Source organism: Barbus barbus, assembly GCF_936440315.1.
Source record: "Barbus barbus genome assembly, chromosome: 15".
Taxonomy (NCBI): domain Eukaryota; kingdom Metazoa; phylum Chordata; class Actinopteri; order Cypriniformes; family Cyprinidae; genus Barbus; species Barbus barbus.
Window position 1 is genome coordinate 18,561,338 of NC_136743.1, and position 22,583 is coordinate 18,583,920.

At 36.1% G+C, this 22,583-nt stretch overlaps 2 protein-coding genes across 5 annotated transcripts; one reads left to right on the forward strand and one right to left on the reverse strand.

Annotated features, from left to right (window-relative positions):
- Positions 1 to 2,863: 2,863 nt before the first annotated feature.
- bmi1b (bmi1 polycomb ring finger oncogene 1b) lies at positions 2,864 to 8,642 on the reverse strand. 4 transcript variants are annotated; one of them, XM_079435956.1, is made up of 11 exons: positions 8,114 to 8,447; positions 7,388 to 7,453; positions 5,331 to 5,462; positions 5,117 to 5,213; positions 4,880 to 4,935; positions 4,714 to 4,761; positions 4,511 to 4,619; positions 4,348 to 4,390; positions 4,144 to 4,242; positions 3,936 to 4,016; positions 2,864 to 3,841 (listed from the first exon to the last, which is right to left on the reverse strand). In XM_079435956.1, the coding sequence occupies exons 3-11, from the start codon at positions 5,446 to 5,448 to the stop codon at positions 3,512 to 3,514; spliced, it is 981 nt and encodes a 326-aa protein (XP_079292082.1). In that variant the 5' UTR covers positions 5,449 to 5,462; positions 7,388 to 7,453; positions 8,114 to 8,447; the 3' UTR covers positions 2,864 to 3,511. The 4 variants fall into 4 exon arrangements, with proteins under 4 accessions (XP_079292082.1, XP_079292080.1, XP_079292083.1 ...); XM_079435954.1 differs by lacking the exon at positions 7,388 to 7,453 and having other exon boundaries at positions 8,114 to 8,642; XM_079435957.1 differs by lacking the exons at positions 7,388 to 7,453; positions 8,114 to 8,447 and adding an exon at positions 6,131 to 6,351.
- A 4,289-nt stretch (positions 8,643 to 12,931) lies between these two features.
- On the forward strand, positions 12,932 to 22,528 carry LOC306881724 (dnaJ homolog subfamily C member 1-like). Its single transcript, XM_079435958.1, has 12 exons — positions 12,932 to 13,292; positions 14,283 to 14,384; positions 14,516 to 14,562; positions 15,087 to 15,252; positions 15,856 to 15,953; positions 16,649 to 16,739; positions 16,834 to 16,924; positions 17,057 to 17,220; positions 17,300 to 17,419; positions 19,803 to 19,851; positions 19,992 to 20,437; positions 20,552 to 22,528. The coding sequence occupies exons 1-12, from the start codon at positions 13,140 to 13,142 to the stop codon at positions 20,618 to 20,620; spliced, it is 1,596 nt and encodes a 531-aa protein (XP_079292084.1). The 5' UTR covers positions 12,932 to 13,139; the 3' UTR covers positions 20,621 to 22,528.
- The last annotated feature ends 55 nt before the right edge of the window (positions 22,529 to 22,583 follow it).

Consider the following 22,583-nt stretch of genomic DNA (forward strand, 5'->3'; position numbering starts at 1 on the left):
CCTAAAGGTTTTACATTTGGATGTGTTCATCATTAAACCTATGCATAGACAGAATAATAGTTTATCAAATTGAAATTTAGTTATGTTTTTTATGTAATTGGAACAGATTTTATTTGAGTTTCAAAATATAATGAAGACTCTCAAAGGCAACAATTTGTAACATTGTGTTTAAACTATAAGGCATAATATTACTATTATGAATAATAATCTTACATCCTAACCTGTAATTTACAGTGTACAGGTGCATCTCAATAAATTAGAATGTCGTGGAAAAGTTCATTTATTTCAGTAATTCAACTCAAATTGTGAAACTCGTGTATTAAATAAATTCAATGCACAGACTGAAGTAGTTTAAGTCTTTGGTTCTTTTAATTGTGATGATTTAGGCTGTGATGATTTAACAAAAACCCACCAATTCACCATCTCAACAAATTAGAATGCTTCATAAGACCAATAAAATAAACATTTTTAGTGAATTGTTGGCCTTCTGGAAAGTATGTTCATTTACTGTATATGTACTCAATACTTGGTAGGGGCTCCTTTTGCTTTAATTACTGCCTCAATTCTGTGCCTCTCCACTCTTCCTCCAGACTCTGGGACCTTGATTTCCAAATTAAATGCAAAATTTACTTTCATCTGAAAAGAGGACTTTGGACCACTGAGCAACAGTCCAGTTCTTTTTCTCCACAGCCCAGGTAAGACGCTTCTGACGTTGTCTCTGGTTCAGAAGTGGCTTGGTAGCCCTTTTCCTGAAGAGGTCTGAGCGTGGTGACTCTTGATACACTGACTCCAGCTTCAGTCCACTCCTTGTGAAGCTCTCACAAGTGTTTGAATCAGCTTTGCTTGACAGTATTCTCAAGCTTGCGGTCATCCCTGCTGCTTGTGCACCTTTTCCTACCCAATTTCTTCCTTCCAGTCAACTTTCCATTTAATATGCTTTGATACAGCACTCTGAACAGCCACACCTTTCAGTAATGACCCTCTGTGACTTACCCTCTTTGTGGAGGGCGTCAATGTTCGTCTTCTGGATCATTGCCAAGTCAGCAGTCTTCCCCATTATTGTGGTTTCAAAGAACAAGAGATATCCGGAATTTATACTGTAGGGATGGTCATTAATTGAAACTCAAATGCAAATATTGTAATGTTTTGAGATACTGATTTTTGACTTTCATCAGCTGTAAGCTCTAATCATCAAAATTAAAAAAAAAAAAAAAACTTGAAATGTTTTACTTTACATGCAATGAATCTAAAATATATTAAAGTTTCACTTTTTGAAATAACTTACAAGAAAAAATTAACTTTTTCACGACATTCTAATTTATTGAGATGCACCTGTATATTATGGAGGTGCGTTACATGCTTACAACCAGAAGAGGGCGCGTCGTGCTGCTGTGAAGTTACATGACAATCAACATCGGCCAGAATCCACAAAACCATGTGAGGCTCATATTTTAGGCGTGGTCATTTTTAAGTAACCTTGTTGTATTAAAATGAAAGGTTTTGCGCAATCATTTCTATATCTTGACTTTGCAGACCTTTGTAGTGCCATTAATTAATCAAGAAGAGCCGAACTCCTCCGCCTAAAAAATATTCTTCATTTGACATTATTGTTTGCGATACATTTGCGTTTTCATATGGTACTTCTATTTAAATTCAAACCCTTTTTCTTTTTTTCTTTAGCTATTTTTCAATATCAGTATTGTCTTTAACAAGGCAAACCCAAAGGAAGCCCACTTGAGCTCAACTACTGCAGAATAAATCGGTCCATATTTAAAGTGAGACGGTTCACCTCGGCTTTGCATTGCCACAGACATCCACAGAAATATTAGAGCGATGAATTAGCAATTAAAAAATCGCTTCGGCGTGTCCATTTAAGTCTTTAAGAGATTTTAACAAAGCTAAATGTATTTTACTTAACTTTTTGTTTATTTCTTTTTATAGAAATATTATTCTTAACATTTGAAACGGAAGGTTTTAATACATTTCGATCATAGCCTTTTAAACGCTGGCTACTGCCTCTAATTCTGACAGGACACTTCATTTATTAGATTATTCAAGCATGCTCTTAGCATAATAGATCATTAAAAGATTACATTAATTAATAAACGCTGTATTTATTCAGAGATCATTGGTTGGGCCTATTGATTTTGCTCAAATTACTGCGATTAAACGAGACAGTGGGCCTAAGAAGTTATTTTAAATTAGGAAAACGAAGGCTGCTAGATTTCTTCATATTTGTAGTACATGTGTAAATGAGGTCAGCGAGAGCAATCTGACACGGACACGAACTTAGTAGATATTACCTTTACAACTATTAGCTAGATATTTTGAAAATCTTTAACCTACTTTATGCAAAGCAAATTTATAGCAAAAGATCCATTCTTAGTCGGCTATTTATTTATGCATTTGTTTTAGTCTTTGAGGGGACTAGTCTTCTATAAACTTGTATTTTCGGGGGTTGCACACACACGGTCACTAGGCCATTTGTTGTTTGAAGTATGTGTTCATAGTGTATGGAATATGCATGGAATCATATCTGATCACAGAAAGACAGGAGTCAAAGCACACTTCCTGCTCTGAACTGTAACAATTACAAAAGACCACATTTCAGTTCATGAGAGCATCGTACGGCTTTGTTAGTCGTAAACAAATAAAAAATGTCGCAGTTTTGACCATTACATTTGATTTTAAATAATTTACAATTGTACAGCCAAGATAAAATAAAGCAGGTTAAGGTATCAAGCAGCTTCCTTTGAAATAAGAACCGAATTTATCCAAGGTCAAGGTTCCTGTCGCAGAATAGGCCCATCGTAAACAACGTAGCTAATGGTGGTTTTGTTTTATCAAGGCCACACAATGTATTTAGTAATAAAAAAGTAAAATGTTTATTTAGACAAATGTTTCATATTGTACAACAGTAAATGATACATTGGCTTTAACAAATAACCGCTGAACAGAAATGCAAAGGCAGAAAAAACATCTGGCCTTTAGGCTATACGTGTCCTCGCGTGATTTGGGGGGGGCTGCTTCTCAACTTTTTTTTTTTTTAAATGACACTTTCTGGGTTTATCCAAGACAATACTGATGCTGCATTTCTGTCCTTTGCAAATTTAGTTTGGTATTACGCATTTCACCCGAATAAAATCAATACAATCTGGATAATCAAAACATTGCGCGTGCCGCCATGTGTTTTATTGAAGACTTCTTTGACAAGTAAATTATTTATATACATTGATGTTCTAATCTAAAATGAACAAGACAGTTTATAAAAACACCTAGATGCATTCTCCTTGTTGTGTTTCCCTCCAGTACTCTTCACAATATTAGTTATGCCATAGCAATTAATACAAAATATAACACAAACAATGCTGTGTTACAAAGTTTTCACACGTGGTGACAAAAACAAATATATTTAAAAATGATATAAAAAATTGAAGAGGTGGTTTATAAAGAAAGCATCTACATCACAGCTGTTTGCAAGGGGTTGATGGCTTTGGCATCCATAAGCAAGTCACCCAAGAGAGTTGGAGCCATTATGAGAAGTTTTGCAAACTTTGCTGCTGAAAGGAGTTTGGCCATTGTGGCCCACTTTGGCAGAGACTCCGTTAACTGTGGAGATATGGGGGAAGCTGGGATGTGAAGACTGAACAGGAGTGCTCGGGCTGGGCAGAGAGGAGGATGTGGATGGGGCGGCAGCAGCAGTCGGGCTGTTTGGTTTGTCACTGCTGGAATCGCTTTCTATATAAGGCCTTCTGCCACCGGTCATATCATCCCTTGGGCTGCTCAACTTCATTTTTTTGCAACCAGGCCGAACTCTGTACTTCAATGGCAAGGGCCCGTTCTGGAAAATATCAACACGTTATTATCTTTGCAATTGGACTAAAATATAATAGCACAGTTTAATGTGTTAAATATATCAGATTTAATACTCCTACCCTTCTCCATGTGTAGATATAAGCAATATCCATAAGAGTATAATAATCTTTCAAAGGCTCATCTTCATACATAACTTCGATCTGAAAGAAAAATAGAATCTTATCTAAATCTTCTCTTATATTGACAAATTCTTCAAAAGTGCAAAATGTGCGCTTTTACATCTAAAACATGTCCACAAGTAAGACAAACAAGTTTAGAGGAGATTACCTGAAAGGTACACGGTATATCCATTTTACTTCGGAGAAATTTTCTGAGATGCATTACTGTCATAGCTGCAGGGCATTGTAAGTACCGCTTTACATTCACCTAGAGAAATGAGAGCATTACTAAAATACTCAATAAGTAGTCCACTATAAAACTGACTTAATGAGACAAGTTCTAAAATATTTAATTTATTCAGAAATGAATTACCTCTTTTATGGTTTCTTTTTCTTCTCCATCTTTACTGTCAATCCTGATCATTTTAATAGAAAATAATGAATGCAATGTACAAACTACAAAACTTAATTTCATAAGCAACATGAAAGTGATCTCTGTACACTCCACAAGGAGCGTATACTGAACTGAAACTTACTTGTTCTGATCAAAAAACTCAATGGACAGACTGATGATCTCATCATCAGCAATGATTCTCTTGTCTTCATCTGCCACTTCTCCTCTGTCCTCATTTGAACCATTAGTAGCTGAAGGACAGAGAAATAATTACAACTTCTAGATAAATAAAAAACAAGAGTGCTTATGATTTAAAGTATCACAATTACTATCTTAACATTTTACCATCAACTGGATGCTCCGCATAAAAATCTCTCCTTCGTTTCATCTCATCTGAGTAACAAGCACAATAAATACATCACTAACGATTTAAGAATTTTTAAACACATAAATAATAAAAAAACAAATAAATAAACAATTAAAATGAACACACACACACAAAAAACCTTACTTTTAAACAGACCAGGCACCAGCTTGTAAACAATGTCCTGAAGGGTCTTATCTGACCTGAAATATACAAGGGGTATACAAACTGAGCCTTTTTTGATGTACAGAAATGTAAAGCTTTAATGTATTTTCTGGATGAACAAGCAACATGGGTGTTTATTAAAAATATATATTTTTAAATATGGTATTAATAAAATAGGCTATTTAATTCAAATAGGCTAAGGTAATCCCCAGCCATTACCTGATATTGAGGAGAGGTTTTGTTTTGTGAACTTGGACATCACAAATTGGACAATATTTGCTGGTCTCCAGATACCTCACAATGCACATTTTGCAGACTGTCAAAACAACACAACAAATGACAAAATACCGTTGACAGTCCAGTTTGAAGGCCCAACAAAGAAACGCATTAAGGGTAAATAAGAATGAAATAATAGAGATTATGCCAGACTTACATGAATGCAAACATTCAACAATGGTGGTCGCATCAATGAAGTATCCTCCACATAAAACGCACATCAAATGAGGATTTAGCTCCGTTATCTTGATTCTCGTAGTTCGGTGCATTGTCATGAGAGTTCACAAACCTGATAACCAAAAAAAAAACATTCATTAATATTTACAGTCACAATTAGAAAAAATAAAGTCGGGTTATTAAGGATAGATGATCCATTTTTAGGCTATTTGAAGCGGACAAAAATGCAACAAAGCCAGACAAAATACATCTAACGTTAGGCTGTTTTAACGTGTAATCCAGTGACAATGAACTAGTGTTATTCTAAATTCATTACGCCTTTGGTTAAACTCGTTTCCAAGCACAAGTTAAAACGGGTTTCTTTTATTTGCGCGGATGCGTTCAGGTGAGAGTGAAGCCAAAAGCCCACGCGTACAGTTGCTATGACGACGGGTTGTAATTGGCCCTGTGCCAGTCCCAACGGAACCGCATTCCTCAGATGGTCCGGATCATTACAGATGACCAGAAATTCAACCGATTAACGGTGAAACGCCACCGCTTCCTCTCCACAACTGTGTTTCTCTGTAAAAAGCATGCGGCTACTTGAACGTGGCTGCCATTTTGATACAGAAAGCCCGTGTCCAAGCGAGTTCGCTCGCATGAGGCTGCGACCTGAGCACCGCACTGTTGTTTAAGAAGCTGTAAGTACGCTACTATCACCTGCTAAACACGCCGTACATCCATAATTTCAGCTCGCTTCGCTTCCAAATGTGAAAGAGAAAACAATGTGCTCTTCCCTGCCTTGCCGACGTCTTCAATGAGGAACACAGTCAACGGAAGCTCGAGAGCTCTGTGATCCCGCTATCTCTCGGTATGTGTGGGTAACGTCAAATGTTCAAATATCAATATCCCGTGACTAATGTTCACTTATACACCGTCCTCTGTGAAGTGCTCAGCGCACTGCCGTCAAATAAAATTAGACTCTCTACATCTGACACAGTCCAACCTTTCAATAGTTGCCCACTAACTGAGAAATATGCCTGCTAGGCCTATAAAAAAGACATACAATTATATAATAAAATAATTAGGCCTATAAAAAAAGACATAAAATAATATAATAAAATTAATAGCGTTTCAATAGCGAACTTCATACTATTTAAAAAGTGCAGAACAACGCATTTCAGTCAGTGATAAAAACAGTTCAAAACGCCTGTAAGAAAGTATTTATGTACTTTTACTTTAACAACTGTCGGTAAGGATCAAGTTATACTGCATTATTTTACATAGGCTAAGTTAATTTATTGATCAGAAACAAACTGGCCAAGTTACCAGCAAAGGCGGAAAAAAACAGGTGTGCTTTGGTTTGGAAGTGGCTGCCCAAAGAAAGCCATTTCTCAGGTTTGACAAAGGCTATTGAAAAGTCATAAGACTAATCTATTTGGTTTAGTAGGCTAATAATATTCAGATTACACTATATGACAGCACATGTAACACTCTGGAAACGGAGCTGTCGTCTTGTCTCTGAAGAAAGAAGAGGTCGGTCAAGGAAAGACTGTAGTTACAGTAAATCTGTCAGTTTAGCATATACCTACTGCTGATAACGGAGTCATATCTTGATATTATATTCGGGACTACTATGATGTGTCTTCCTTTTACTGTCAGAAAGATGATTGCAAACAAGCATTTTATGATTTGACTATGAAACTGATATTTGTGGTGTAATATAGGCCTGTGTATTAATAGCCTAAATAAATCAGCGAGGCACGGTATGGATCGGTCAAATGGGAAAACAAAAGTAGCCTAAATCTGTCCGTATAACAGCTATAATTAAACATGGCAAGAAGCATGATTTAGCAATAGAGAACTAGGTAAACAACCGATGTAAGAATATAGGCTATTTACATTATCTAATTTCTTGGGAGTTATCAACAATATTTTTATGAACTATGACTGAGCGGGGGTGAGTCACATTCAGTTAACGTCTGACTGAATAATAAAGACAATCTATACTGTATATAAAATTTAAAAATCAAATCTTTGAATTAGGACTCGTCCTACTTTGTCCAAAAATAAAAAAAGGTTGGGTTCAGTCTGCGGGTCCTGCATGGCCCAGTCTCTCTGCAGCTGCATAGAATCGAGACAATGTTTTAGTGTTATTTTTAAACGCTTAATACAAAACACAGAAGCCAAGTTATATTCAGTGACAAAAAAAAAAAAAATATGAACATGCTCGAAAACATATTTAAAATAGGCTATAAGTTAACAGCCTCAAAACAATGTTGGTTTCGTGGAGTTCAGCCAGGAGGTACGCACATGAATTTAAGTTAATAAAATTAATCGACGATATTAAAACACGGTAAAGTTATTTTTTCCTATATATACACTCTATAGACTACTCAACTCTATAAAATAAGAGATCTAATGTTTGATTTTCGAGCGTGGAGAAATGGATGAAGGTGGTCACCCGTTAGCACCTGCCCCAACTCGCCTGTTCTTCAGCGCGCGCCGAGTTTTAAGATTAAAAACAACACTTGAAGAGAACACGTATATTTCAGTTTTACAAAGATGACATACTCATTAACATGCATATTGTGTTAACATAGTATGTCAACGGTTGCGTTTCATAAGAAATGTGACAAAACTGAAATGAAATTCGTATGAAAACACTCATATAGGCTATATACAAGAGGCAACATTGTTACTCTCTTGTCTCCTAAGAGAGAAAAGAAAACTAAAGCAAAAGACCTCGCTACTCCGCTCTTTTGCACATTAAAGTGTACATACCCGGTATATTTCGCGATGGTTTCTTAGCTTTGTTGTGGTAGACAATGAAACTTGAGAGTCGATCAGCAAAAAATGAATGCTACCGAAGCGGCCATCTTGGAATGAGCTGCAGACGCTGTCAATGGCTCTAACGTTTCACCGCTGTGCTGGCTTCTTGCGCATTTGCACATAGGTTTAATGTAGCAAACTCTTCGCCGACACTTTCCGATTTGATTTACAGATAAATCCACAGATTCCGGTCATAGATGGTAAATCCAGAGGCGCAGTTCTCCTGCACGGCGATCTGAAAAACAGTGCCTGATGGTTCAGTGCAAACTGACACGGTCCCCAAAATGGCTTAGTTCGACCGCCCCACTCCATCACGTGATCTCATTCCTCACGGGTAGCCTGGGAATTAGTAGTGGGGTATATCATCAATAGGGTACCCCTCTGACGGATGTCTTTGTCAAACCTCACCACCCACATCTCCACTTCTGAAGAGGAAAATCCCTCGCAGTTTGCTCGGAATGATTCTTAGACTATAAGCAATGAAGAACTTTTACAAAAGCAGTATTTCAATTTATTTTCACAAAAATGGCATGTAGTGCTAAATGCCCAAAATGCAGAACAAGCAGAAGGGTTATTTTGAATAAGTCAGAATTAGGCTGCATTTTAAAATGGCACAAGTTAGGCAAGACGCTCTAAATGCTTTTTCTATCTTTCAAGTCACGCTGATTTTTATATTTTGTTCCCAAATAAGATTTATGTTTTAGGCCTAATGGCCAACATGTTCCCAGAGCATTATGCAACTTATGCAGAATATACGCATTTTACTTCAATGACCGTACTACCTTTAGCTAGCTATAAATGTAGGCTATAACAACAAGTAAAGCAAAAATTCGAAAATAATACATTTTTACATTCCTAACTTTTGCCCAGTTTTATTTTTATTTTATTTTTTGTTAGACTGTAGGCTCCTTAAAATGTAAATGATTGTGCTTTCTGGTAAGAGGTAACAATCAGTCCCTGCACGTCACGATAAAGCACACTCACTTGCGCAGTGGTTACAGTGAAGAATGAAATTTTACTCAGTGCACAAATATCTTAATTTGTTTCTAACTGTCATGCCGTGGAAGAGGCAAATATGTAGCCTATCCTTTACAGCAATGTTTTGCTGCAATATTTAGCCAAATGCAATATGTTGTAGCCTATGCTACACTGAAATCACACTGAACCCTTGTCTAAAAAAAAAAAACAGCCTATGGCGTTCTAAGCCAAGCCATCTTTTGGTAAATTACATTATGGCTACTTCATTGAGCAGTCCCGACTTGAATGTTGGGTTTAGGCAATACAGCATTTTTTTTTTTTTACTGTGTTTACAAATTCCAGAAACCGGTCACACATTTTTGCATTTACATTGATAGCGTAACAGGTCATGTTCCATGTTAGTTTTCAGTGATTATTAGATAATCAGTGAAATTGTGCGCGCGCGTTAGTGCGGTAGGTTGGTGTTTTTCTCTGTAGCGCTGGACGGTAGTCTTCCCAGTTTAGGGCACTGCGTTCAGCTGCAAACCACACGCGCAGGCTGCCTGCCATGACGTCAGCTGCTCTAATACAGGCACTTCAGCGAAAACAAAGAAGCTCAGCATGCTGGCGGAAACCCGAAGCACTTTAGCGTTAACCGTACCGGGGTCTGCAAAACCCTTAAAGCTTCTTCGGTTACTATCTACCCTACCAGTTTCACTCGTAATCTATCGCTACAATAAAAACATGCCATTAACTCCGCGCATGAATCGAATTGGTCAAGGTATGCGCCAATTGTAGGCTAATTTCACAGTACATTTCAGTGTAATTTTCTGACACATTTTTTCTGACAAAAAAAAACGCTTATATCTATACCTATATCTTTATTCCGACTACAGATGTGACTCATCAAAATGGCCGTATCGCAGTCGCCTAGAGGGTGTTAATGCAGCTCGGAGTCTTGAGCAACTCGAGAGATAGCCTAACCTCCTCTTCCAAAAACTAAAGTTATTGACAACTCCATAGCGTCTATGCATCATGGAGAACTACTCCAGTATTAAATACATTTATGAAGAATAAACGCTTTCCACGGCTTCGTATTACCCCATTCCTTGCGTGATTAAATGTTGACCCGAATCTTATCAATAGGCTACATAATCATTTTAAAGCACGCGGGCTCCTTTTGTCTTGTCATTTATTCGATAATTCTTAAGACCTTATGAAGACGATTTAAAGCGATTTATTATAACGTATAAAAATGGCAAATAAAACGAGATGATCTCTCAAAAATGACCATTCTCAGTGACTGCGTTTCCTCTTTTGTCTTACCTATTGGGTTAAACTTTAATGACACTATTGATTATTGGTTGTTTACTGATTCCACAAAATTGATTTGTGGACTGAATGGGAGCTGGAGGTCAGGACTTACAGATACAACCGCTTCGAGTTTGTGTTTAGTTGTCTTTGATGGTCTAAATTGAATGATGACGACTTCATGAATAAACATGAATATTGTTCCATTATGATATTAAGCTATAAGCACACGAACGAAACAACGTGTCGAGGAAAAAATATCAGTATAGCCTATGTTAATATTATTGGTTTAATAATTCATAGAAATTTAACTTTCAATTTATTGTCCGGTAGCCTCTAAGTCAATGAGCTTGTTTGCATTTCCTTGTCTGTAAACAACACCTCTCTGCGTATCACGCACTAGTCATTTTTTCAGTGTTAAGACATTGATAAATTGTTTTTATTTTATATGAAGTGTGCCTTATCTTATCAGCTCAACATGTTTTAATAAGTAGCCTAGCTACTCTGCTCATAAATAGCCTATATATTTTTTTCTTCCTTTTCGATACTGACATAGGCTACTGTTTAGAAAAGAAAACTCAAATAGGCTATAACTGATTAGAGTTGTTTCATAGGATTGACTAAATGGGGTGGAAAATGGAAGGGCAATCTTCCAAGTGCAAATACAGAATTAGAAATTGTAAAAAAAAAATTGTAATTATGATGCATTTAAAATATATAACTTACACAAACGCGTAAGTAAACAAAAAACATTTATTCATAAAAAAACTTTTACTTGGGCTATTAAAAAAATAAAAAAATAAAATGGAAATCAGATTAATTGTAAGCCTAACTGTTAACAGATCGCCTAAATGAACCACAATGGGCTAAAGACAGTAATCTTGTGAAAATACATGTGTTATTTCCATTTATTTAGAGCCGGTAAATTTGGCTTTTGCGCTTTATTGATTTTAGGCAGTGGCAAATGCATGCATGCTTTCTGTAGTATTTTAATTAATATAGACTATTTTGTATGTGCCTACACTGCAGCAATATCCAAAGACCTAATAACTGTATCAAGTGATTAAACCTCAAGCTGCTATTCTTTGGTTTAATTGCAAAAAAATACAAATAAATAAAAGCCCGTCACATCTTACGTCCCTAGGTCTGTGCCGACTAAAGGACAAGAGTTTAACACAAAAAGAAAATGGATAAATGAAAGACTTTCCATTAAACTGAAAGACAATGGGGATGTATATTTTGTTTCAGAATTCCGTTGTTAAATAAGGCCAACTCCTGACACAGACTATATTTCTATCCTTGAAAGCCCAACGACGCCCTCACGAGTTTCTCAGTTACAGAAGTGTAAATATGAAAGTTTTCTCAAAATAATTTCACAGAATTAAACATGTTTGCATAATTATGTTTGCATAGGCCTATGTCTTAATAACGACCAAATCAAAGCTAGAAAACAATTAACCTCCGTTAATTAATATATATATATATATATATATATATATATATGATAAAATAATAATCATACATAAATTATAGAAAAATAAGTCTTTTTTTTTTTCCAAGACTTATTAAGAAGTATTTATTGTAGACCATATGTAGGCTGCCAGTGACCGCAAATGGCTGATATAATTAAATCTGCTTAGATATTAAATTAATTATTTCGTAGGCCTGCATTTTAACAGATTTGGTTTAGTTCTCCCTACTTTTAATGATATGAAGTTTAGGCCAACTGTGAGCTTTCTCTGTCTAGCTATAGCTTAACTAACATCCCAAAGTTTTGACTGTCCGATCTTTCAGTATTTTCACTGATATTTTCTTTGTCACAAATCAAACTTTGTCGAGAAAAAGCATAGGCGATATCAAGTAATGAGTCGTGCTTAATATTACGCCACCACTGGATTGTTCACTCTAATACAGGCCTATTGCTTCCAGTATGACAGTTTTAATCACATTAACTTTTATCTGAACTTAATGGAACATGCTTGCTGTCGAAAAGAAACGGGACTAGCCCTGGTTATGTGACCATCTTTTAGACTGAGAAGAGAGACGGTCAGTGAATAACCTAATTGAAACTGTTTAGAATGTCAATGGCGCAAAATTGACCAACGATGAAAGGAGGCTAGTCTAATAGTAAGAGAAATAGCCAACAAACAACGCTACAAGGGAGTAATCTTTTTTTTTCTTCAACCAAAAAAAAAAAATAAATTATCCTATCTGTTCTAAAAGAATAGTACGTTTCTACTGATGACATCGCTTCTTTACAAGCGATTAAAATAAAAAAGACAAAAGATTGGCTAGATAATGTCATTACAGATGTGGAAAAGTCTGTAAAGGCCACGTGAGTTTATTTATTAATTTGAAAAAAAAAATGCTACCTATCTATCAGGACACATAATGCACATAATACTTGATTTATAGTATTATGAAATACAGTCGATACCACTAAAACTGAGATGCCCGGAGTCCTGAAAGTCCCCTGGTAAGGGTGTATATGACGCACGTGTCACTACAGAAGCTTCCATGTTTATTATTGGCTCGCGCTGTGGCGGCTGCGTGTGAAACGTGCTCTACGTAGAGCAGGCTGACTGAGCGATGGGCCCGTTTGAGCCAAAGAACGGGAAGATATGCTAAATTTGCCTCCAAACCAAGATTGTCCGAATGGGTAGTAGGTAGTAAACCTTCTCAAACGTATTTAAAAAAAAAACTTTCAACAATGGCTTTCCCCGAGATCCTTAAGTTAGTGTTGTTCTGCGGGCTGATCGTTATTCAGCCTTTGCCAACATTAGCATGGGACGCAGACCTGGAGCTTTTCGACCTAGTGGAGGAAATCCCCAAAACCTTCTATGAGTTCCTGTCGGTTAATCAGGTAAGAGCAATTTGGTGTAATTCGCAAATTTATCACGCGTGCCTTTGACTCGGTCATTCAAACGGTGTCGGTAAATGTGAACTTTAACATACAGCAGCACGCCGACGTAGATTTATCGCAGGGTCGCCTCCAGTGCGTTTACAGAGACTGCATTCTTAACAAAGCAACTCGAGCCGTTAGCTTAATAGCTTTCTTTAGCCCCAATATTATGTCTCCCGACTCGGGGTAAACTGACTCTGCCTCCCACGGCACCTGGACGGCGGTGGCCATTGACAAAGAAACCTCCCGGCTGTGGGCCTGCACAACACAACATGACGTGTCATTACTTGGCTCATTAATGGATGCTTATTGTTCTGCTGTAATTTCATTATTCGGTTGCTAAGTCATATTTGATGCGCCGAAGAGTCCATGATTTTATAATCATAACCGCTATTCGTAAAAAATAGCATTTGGTTAACGTTACACTTTACTTCCCACATCGTCAACCGTTAGTCAGGCATATACCTTGCAGAAATGTATCATCAATGCATTTAAGAAAAAAAAGCTAATTCTGTGTTAAAAAATATTGTAGCTCCGTTTTGGAACATGCTAGCTAGTTTCCAGCTGGTCCAGACTGGTAAACCAGCTACTGTGCTCCAGAAACCAGCTTAACCATACTGGTATGATCAGCAGGTATCTGGTTTGTTGCCAGTCCAAAATAGTCTACCAGTTACAGCTTGCAGTAATACATATTGTACATTACAGTTGGCAACGTTGACCGTATGGTTATTGTAAGAAACTATAAAGGTGAAAAGACACTATGCAGCTTTTATTGCTGTTATTTCATTTTGCCTGAAATGCCAAAGACAGTCCAAACACAGAGTCTGTGACTGTTTTCATATTTAAACAAACACTGCAGTGAAGTCTGAGTATAAGCATTCCTGACTTTCTGTCAGTATTGGCAATAAAATGTTGTATGATGTTTATGTTCTTGATTCTGTTTTTTTACAGGATGCATCCTCATCTGAGATTAGGAAGGCATATAGAAGGCTCTCTCTTACATTACACCCCGATAAAAACAAAGATGAAAATGCAGAAAACCAGTTTCGACAGGTTGGTGTTTTAAGTTTGAATGAAAGTTCTCTTTGGGTTAATGTAGATTGTGTTAATTGTTGCTTCTATTCCTTACCTTTTGGAATTCAGTGTATTACAATTTAAATATCTTCTCTGTCATCTCTTACTAGTTAGTAGCCATCTACGAAGTCCTCAAGGATGAGGAAAGAAGACAAAGGTGAGGTGTTCTCATTATTTGTTTGTGGACTTTTTATTTTTATTTTTTTATTAATCTTAGACCAGCTGTTCTCAAGCTTTTTGACTTGAAGGCCTACACACTACTTGTTGTCCCACACATTATTTAAAGATGTTTCTGCTGTAATTATGGTATCTAAGATTCTGTTTTTTTTTTTTTATTAAAGTTACTGAAATTTGTTGTATGATTGTGTGTATTATTCTTATTATCATCTTAAAGTTAGTTCTCTAATATAAATAATTTGAAGTCATCCTGTGGCATCCTTGAAGGTTGTTGAGGCCTCCTGGTTAAGCACCACTATCCTAGTATAGCAGTGAAAAGTGTTTCTTACACACAAGTTCTTAGAGGTTCTTAAATAGTGATGAAATATGAGCTTTAATAATTTATTAACATTATGCCCTTGAGTAAGATCCCTAATCACTGTTTTTACCAGTGTGACTATGACTGGGGTCTTTGAACCGAATATTACAATTGCTTTTAACAGTAGTTTCTTACTACACTCACAGTTATGATGACATCCTGGTTAATGGGCTGCCAGACTGGAGGCAGCCTGTCTTCTACTATCGACGTGTTAGGAAGATGAGCAATGGAGAATTGGGCTTCCTCCTCTTCCTCATTCTGACAGTGGGCCACTATGCAGTTATATGGTCCATCTACCTTGAGAAGCAGTTGGTAAGTGCTGATTTGTTGTATAGCACAGTTGTTGTCTTGTAATGCTAGCTTCTGTATCTCGCCTAGCCAGATTTTCAGTCTGACGGCAGAAGGTCTGGACTCCATAGAGGCCTTCACTGACCAACATGTAGACTAGAGCAACCAACCACAGTTTTATTCAGCTGCATGAAAATGTAAAGTCGATGTCCCTGCGATAACAGACTGGCGTGCAATTCATTCAAGAACTTTGTGCAAGTTTACTGTAATAATGGTGCCGTGAACTTCACATACTTTTTAAAATCCAGATTTTTTTGCTCCTCATGAGCTTTCATTCTCACAGTTGTAAACATGACAGTTTTCTTCTGTAAGGGGGTTTGGCATCACAGCAGCTTTTTTTTGGACCGTTAAAAAACACGACACCGACGTCTCCTGGAAGTCCTGTAGAATTCAACTAATTAGATGACGACTTTGAAAATCCCAAAATGCTTCCCATTTTCTGTGCCATGTGCATTAGACGTTCAGCCAACGGTCTGTGGGAGTTGTCTGAGGCTGAGACTAGCTTTTGTAATACTAAATGTACTATAGCATTCCCAGTGATCGCTGCTATGTCTTGATTCTTCTCAGGATGAACTTCTGAGCAGGAAGAAGAGGGAGAAGAAGAAGAAGCAAAACAGTAAGATAACAGATGAGATTAAGTCCTTGGCACAGGACAAAAATGAGAGGTAACTTACTAACCAGGGTTTTTGTTTAAAAAGTCTAAATTCAAGTTTTTTTTAAATTAATGCCGTAAAAAGGAGTAAGATTGCATGCAAAAAATGAGTATCTTTGTGTTTTTTTGTTTTTTTTTCTTCAATACAAATATCTTCGTATCCTTAAGTCAACATGTTTACTTGAGGTGCAAAATAAAGATATAAAAACGTTTCTCTTAAAAAATTAAGTTGATATTTGTTCTTTTTTTGATGATAAACTTGCTTCGTTTTGATAAGTTTCTCAGAAAATTCAAATTCTTATGTCATTTTACTTGTTAAGTGTATCTTGATTTAAGAATCTTTGAACTGGAAAAACCAGACAAAAATACTGAGAAAGAACATCCCTTTTTTGCAGGTACAGTAAAAGTTATGGTTGTTTCGTTATTGTAGAGTTTGGGAACAAGCCATTTATTATTAACATTATTAAGCTGCTTTTTTGTGTGAAATTAATGAAAAAGTAATAGAGATCTGTTGGAAGTTTTATCTTTAAAATTTCAAGCGTTGTTACAACTTATTGCATGTTCCCTACACATTTACATTTTGAGAACATTGACATTGAACATTGAGGAAAACCTGCAGAAACCATGAATAACACTAGATGCTTGTTTTTGTAAAAAAAAAGAAAAGTTGACATTGGTCCTCACACATCTTTGCTGTCTTATTTGTAGATCTGACAGGCCACACTGGCATGACATTTTACCTCTCAAATTAAGCATCTGGTTGTACTATTCAGTGAAGTCTCTCCCTCATATCATACAGGTACTTTTCCACCAGATTTTGTTTTTGAGTTGCGTTTTCAAAATAGACACTCCAAGGCTAAAGCTGTAGCCATGACCATATGCTGTGTTTTTAGGATGTGAAGCAGTATTATAAAGATTATAAGGAAATGAAAGTAAAAGAGAAGGAGGAGGCAGAGGCTCTGGCAGAACAGGAAATGCAGCAGAGTAAGATCATGATCACACACAGTTAGACATTACACTGTGACCACTGCACATATAGCCATACACATTATTGTGATTGAGTTGTGACTATGTGACTCTTAATAATACGGGTTGCTGACTGATTTTGCTCTGCAGAAGAAAAACGGCCCAAGGTGAAGAAACCTAAAGTGGAGTTTCCAGTCTATGAACCAAAAACAAATGCTGCTTTTGTGCCAATTTATGATCAGGGAACATCTATTGAAGATATTGAGGATCAAATGGATGACTGGTTAGAAGGCAAAAAACAGCAGAAGAAGAGAGTAAGTGTTTGTCTCTGCTCAAAGGACATTGATTTAAATTGGATGTATTGAATTAACCAATGGCTGGTGATGATTGTAGGCTCAAGAGTGGACGGAGGAGGATCTCAGCCAGCTCTCCCGCTGTATGGCCAAGTTTCCTGGTGGAACGCCAGGCCGGTGGGAGAAGATTGCTCATGAGTTAGGCAGATCAGTGACGGAGGTAAATCTCTATTATGACTAGTAATTGACCGACAGCAGCTATAATGCTGATATATATTTGATAGGTATTTTAACTGAACTGAACCAACAATAAACTGATTTCAAATGAATAATGATTGTTTACTATTGTTTTTTAGAGCTGCTTTACAGTGGAATTGAATAATGAAAAGAATTAAATCACTGTAAAGCTGCTTTTAAACAATGTGTTGTGCAGAGCGCAGCGCTATAGAAATAAAGGGGGATTGACTTGAAAATATATATAATAATCTTCTATAATAACATACATTTCAATTTATAAAGGGGTCGTGACATGGAGTTTTTTTTTTTAAATTACAATGTTTCTTGAGGTTTGCTTATAATGTTAATAAAGTTGTTTGCAAATTAAAAACAAATGAATATGTGGAAAAATTATAATTTTCAACCCTCATTCATGCTGTTTTTAAGGGTAAAAAAAGTTATAAGTTTTAAAAGTAACTTTCCCCAACACTGTTTGACAACATGATCTAGATAAAACTGTCATTTCCAGACAAAGCAATATGAAATAATTTACTTACGGTTGTAGTCAGATCTAGTACCGCTTCATCTTTCTTCAGAAGTTTCTTTGTGAACTCTCCATGACACTGTGCCTCGTTTACAAAACAACATGCTACGATCATTCCTTCGACACGATCCGGGGTGCCATTAAAAATAAACTATCCACTTATTTCTTAGCACTGAACTTCAGTGGGCGGGGCATATGTCTACGCGTCGCTCAGGGGGCCGTGTTTATACAAACGACTGGGGCTAGCTGACGTAACCTTGTCTGGTCTAAAACGAGCCGTTTTCTGAGGGTTATTACATGAATGCTTTTGTTTATTGATATTGATGATGAGGACAAGTTATGAAACTTTCAGGATGTATTAAGCATACAAAGACCTCTTCTGTATTAAAAAATCAAGGGAAATTTGGTTTCTCATGTCATGACCCCTTTACAATAGAAAATTTACTAAAATATTTTTTAACATTTATTCAGTGTTACACAAATAACTACATGACACACATAACTAAATCTTTTTTTTTTTTTTTAAATCCGTTTAATTCTATACATGTGGATAGTAGCATTTCCTGACTGTTTAGTTTTGTTCACACAAGAAGAAAAGTACTATCATTTAAAAGTTTGGGTTCAGAAATCATTTTAATCCGCAAGAATCAATTAAATTGATCAAAAGTGACACTGAGATTTCTGTTTAACATATATGCTGTCCACTTCAACTTTCTAGTAATCGAAGAATCCTGAAAAAAATTTATAATTGTTTCCACAAAAATATTAAGTAGCACAATTTTTCTCAACATTGATAAATGTTTCTTGAGCAACAAATCAGCATGTTAGAGTAATTTCTGAAAGATTATGGGACACTAAGAACTAAAGTAATGGCTGCTGAAAGTTTAGCTTTGCCATTCAAGGAATAAAATACATTATATTCTATTTTATTACATTTTATGGTTATTGGTAACACTTTATAATAACTGCACGCTATGAATCATTAGTTAAGCATTAGTAAATTGTCAGTTCATCCTTTTATAAAGCATTGTCCCAACATTAATAGGCATTAGTAAGCAGTTTATAAATACAGTTATAAAGCTATACAGCTTTTGTTCTTGAGCATATTTATAATGTTTAATAACTATGCTCATATTTTATTAACGATCAATTTATCATTTCTAAATTGTTATTTACAAACAAGTTATTTAGCAGTTGTCAGTGGTCACATATTCCTGCTGTAATTCATGATTAGGTCAGTTACTTAAACATTTTGTAGTTGCCAGCCATCTATTTTTGTGAGCTCATCTAAAGTGAGGATTATGTATGCCTTGTAAAGCATTTACAATGGAGATTTATAGGCTCAGTTATCTTCTAAACAGAAAAAACTGAACACAACACAGAAATATATATTTTTTAAATGAAACTGTACAACTGTACTGTACACTTGATAAAAAAATGAAGCCTAAACCTCTGCAATGTTATAGAAAAAAAATCAAGTCTACAGTTGTACAGTTTAATTTTTTGCATGTTGAATGAAATATTGCTGAGTTCTGTATCCCTCTGTGTTGTGGTTAAATTTTTTTCTGTTTGGAAGATTTGATAAAAGCATTTATAGCTGTATTTATAACTGCTTACTAATGCCTATTAATGTTGGGACTATGCTTTGTAAAGGATGAACTGACTATTTACTAATGCTTAACTAATGATTCATAGCGTGCAGTTATTATAAAGTGTTACCCAGTTATTTTAAATTGTAATAATATGGCACAATTTAACTTTAAATCAAATTTTAAAAAATCTGGTACATAAATGTGTGTGAAGTACCACTGTAACCAAAAATGATTTTGGTATACCTTTACAGGTGACCGCAAAGGTGAAGCAAGTCAAAGACTGTGTCACCAATACATCAGGTAAGCTGTTTGATTCATTCAAATATTTTGAATCAGATTCCACCTACAGTGTATGATTTATCATCTACTGTGATGTATTATCTGGCATATCTTTCAGACACTTATCTCTCTCTCTCTCTGCACACTTTCTTTATTTCCAGGGTTGGTGAAGCTTTCTGAGCTGAAGGGTGGTGCAGTCATGGGAAAGAGTTCCAGAGCCGTCACAGTGCCGGACAGTCTGATGACCCAGCGAGAGGAGCCCTTCGAGCAGCAGCCGGAGGAGTCAGCAGAGCCTGCTGGGGCAGAGGACTCTGAGAGCAAAGCGCTCAGAAGACGGACGAAAAAGTCTGCGGCTGGGAACGCTGGAAATGGAGCAGCGGAGGAGAAAGTGAAAGGACGCAGACAAAGAGACTTTGACCCCACAGCTCTAGATGATGACAGTGAAGATGAGAAGAAACCATCAGCCTCCAAAGAAAAACCCAGTGCTGCTGAAGATGTCTGGACACAGAACCAGCAGAGGCTGTTGGAGCTGGCCTTACAGCAGTACCCACGTGGCACCACTGAACGCTGGGACAAGATTGCTAAGGTGGTGCCTGGGAAAACCAAGGTGAGCATCAACATTCTCACCCACAGTCATTGGAAAATGTATTTAAATTGACATTTAACTGCATATAAAAGCTGGATTTCACATTAATGAATTGATTCCCTTTAACCTATTTAGGAGGAGTGTATGTCCCGTTATAAACTGTTGGCAGAGCTGATTCAGAAACGGAAGCAGGTCAAGAGTTGACTCCTGGTCTTCAGTATTTCACCGTACCTCTCACCTGCTTGTTATGTGCCTTAATGCAACCCAACTATGTTGTCAGACCATGTGCAATGTTCAGTCTGAATCGTCAGCATTAATTGGAGAGGTCCAAACTGCACATTTAAAGAAGGTTTTATTTATTTTTAAATCTGTTTCAGATTGTAGACTTATTTTGTTTCTCTACAGAAGAGATACATAAAAACTAATTCCCCCAGTTTTGAAACATTGTTTTTCAGAAGCACAGTGTGTTGTGCTATAATCTGTTTTGGTCATATGTTACAACAAAGTATTTACATATAATATGTAATGAGTTCTAGTCTCTCTTGTGGTCTTTACTGTGCTTTAGCACGTATTGACTCGTACATAAGTGTCATAAGCATGACACTTATGTTGCCATTCTGTAGATTTGGATTAAATCAAGTGAATTTTTATTTTTTTTTGCAGTCAGATGTTTACACAATGTTGTGCTTCCTGTATACAGTAAACACATTTTGATATGCAGTTTTTTTAGTTCTTGGTAGAGGTGCAAGCCGCAATATTTTCTTTTTAAAGTATTACCCTTATTTTCAACATATGCCAAAAGTTTTGAATCTGACTTTTTCAAACAACTGCAGATAATGGAATTATTTTGTCTATAATGTAAACTGATAAAAGTATTTAAATTTCACCAAATTTCAAGTTCATTTTATTTGCAGCAGCTTTCTAAATATAGCTACGGCTTGTTTCTAAGGGCAATTTGCATAATGCATTAGTTCATAGTCTAAGGCCATGAAGTGGAGTAGGAAGATGAGGCCAAAGGGTGAAAAATAAATAAACCTCATTATGAAAGGGAAAGAGATGTTCTTATTTTAATTATTGTTTTTAGATGTTAAATCAAGTTTAAAATTATGTAATTATTGCAGTTGAAAATGCAATTTCAAATAGTTGCATTTTCATGTTATTCCCAGTGTCGGTGATGATGACATGTATTTTTTTTTATAATACAGCTAATGTAGGCTTAATTATTTAGGAATAGGAACACTTTATGACCTGCTGAGGACAGTTTGATTTATAATCAACACACAAATGAAAAGGCTGCTGTCCTCATGTGGCTGTGAGAAGAAATGCAGCTACTTTACAACAGCCATTAATTGTTTTGCTTTGTTGTTTTACCAACCTGACAGGACACACATTCAACTCTTCAAACCTCTGAATGTCACAAACATATGGCTTCCAATCACACAGCTATATTGCTCTATAACTGATTTAAGATCCGAGTATTAATGTCACTGATGGAAGTTTCATATTTTGTAAAAACAAATGCTTAATTTTAATGTTATGATAATCTCCAGGGAAATACTTACAACAAATAAAATAAACAGGAGAAAGAGGGGCATTTAAATCAATAAAGCATGGCGTTATTCATAATTTTTAATCTACTTGATTTATTTCAGATGTTAAAGTGTGATGTTCACCATGAAATGATGGTCTAGATCTTGTCAATATCTTTAACCCTACAAAGCCTACTGTATCATGTTTAATACGTTAATTTCTAATGCCTCTAAATTATCAACATGTTCAAAACTTTTCTGAAAAACTGCTGTACTCAATCCATACAATATTCTGCCCTCTGATAGTTCATACTACTTAGCATGTAAAAACTCATTTATTTACATTACAAACTCAGAATACCTTTTTGCCATATAAATAACTACACACAAGTTGCATATTTCTGCTGAATTTGGGCTTCTGAATAAAATGTTGGTGTTTTTCCCCTCCTTGAGCTATGTGAGACATACAAGCCTGGTGTATCAAATATGATACATAATCTAAAACAATGTTTGTTGTTATTCTTTTTTTCTGACTATTATTTTATATGGCTAAATTTACAGAATTAAAAAGACGAATGCAAGCAAGGCTTAGATCAGATCCTTTTTTAATATAGAACAATACAGAATTGGAATAAACA

Bases quoted from the DNA above. Each gene is read 5' to 3' on its own strand.
- bmi1b (XM_079435954.1), bottom strand. From the start codon at position 5,448: ATGACAATGCACCGAACTACGAGAATCAAGATAACGGAGCTAAATCCT. The intron at 4,243-4,347 runs GTAATTCATTTC...TCATTTCTCTAG, and splicing joins AAAAAGAAACCATAAAAGAG to GTGAATGTAAAGCGGTACTT. The intron at 3,842-3,935 runs GTAGGAGTATTA...GATATTTTCCAG, and splicing joins ATATCTACACATGGAGAAGG to AACGGGCCCTTGCCATTGAA.
- LOC306881724 (XM_079435958.1), top strand. From the start codon at position 13,140: ATGGCTTTCCCCGAGATCCTTAAGTTAGTGTTGTTCTGCGGGCTGATC. The intron at 16,740-16,833 runs GTACTTTTCCAC...CTGTGTTTTTAG, and splicing joins CTCTCCCTCATATCATACAG to GATGTGAAGCAGTATTATAA. The intron at 20,438-20,551 runs GTGAGCATCAAC...TAACCTATTTAG, and splicing joins TGGTGCCTGGGAAAACCAAG to GAGGAGTGTATGTCCCGTTA.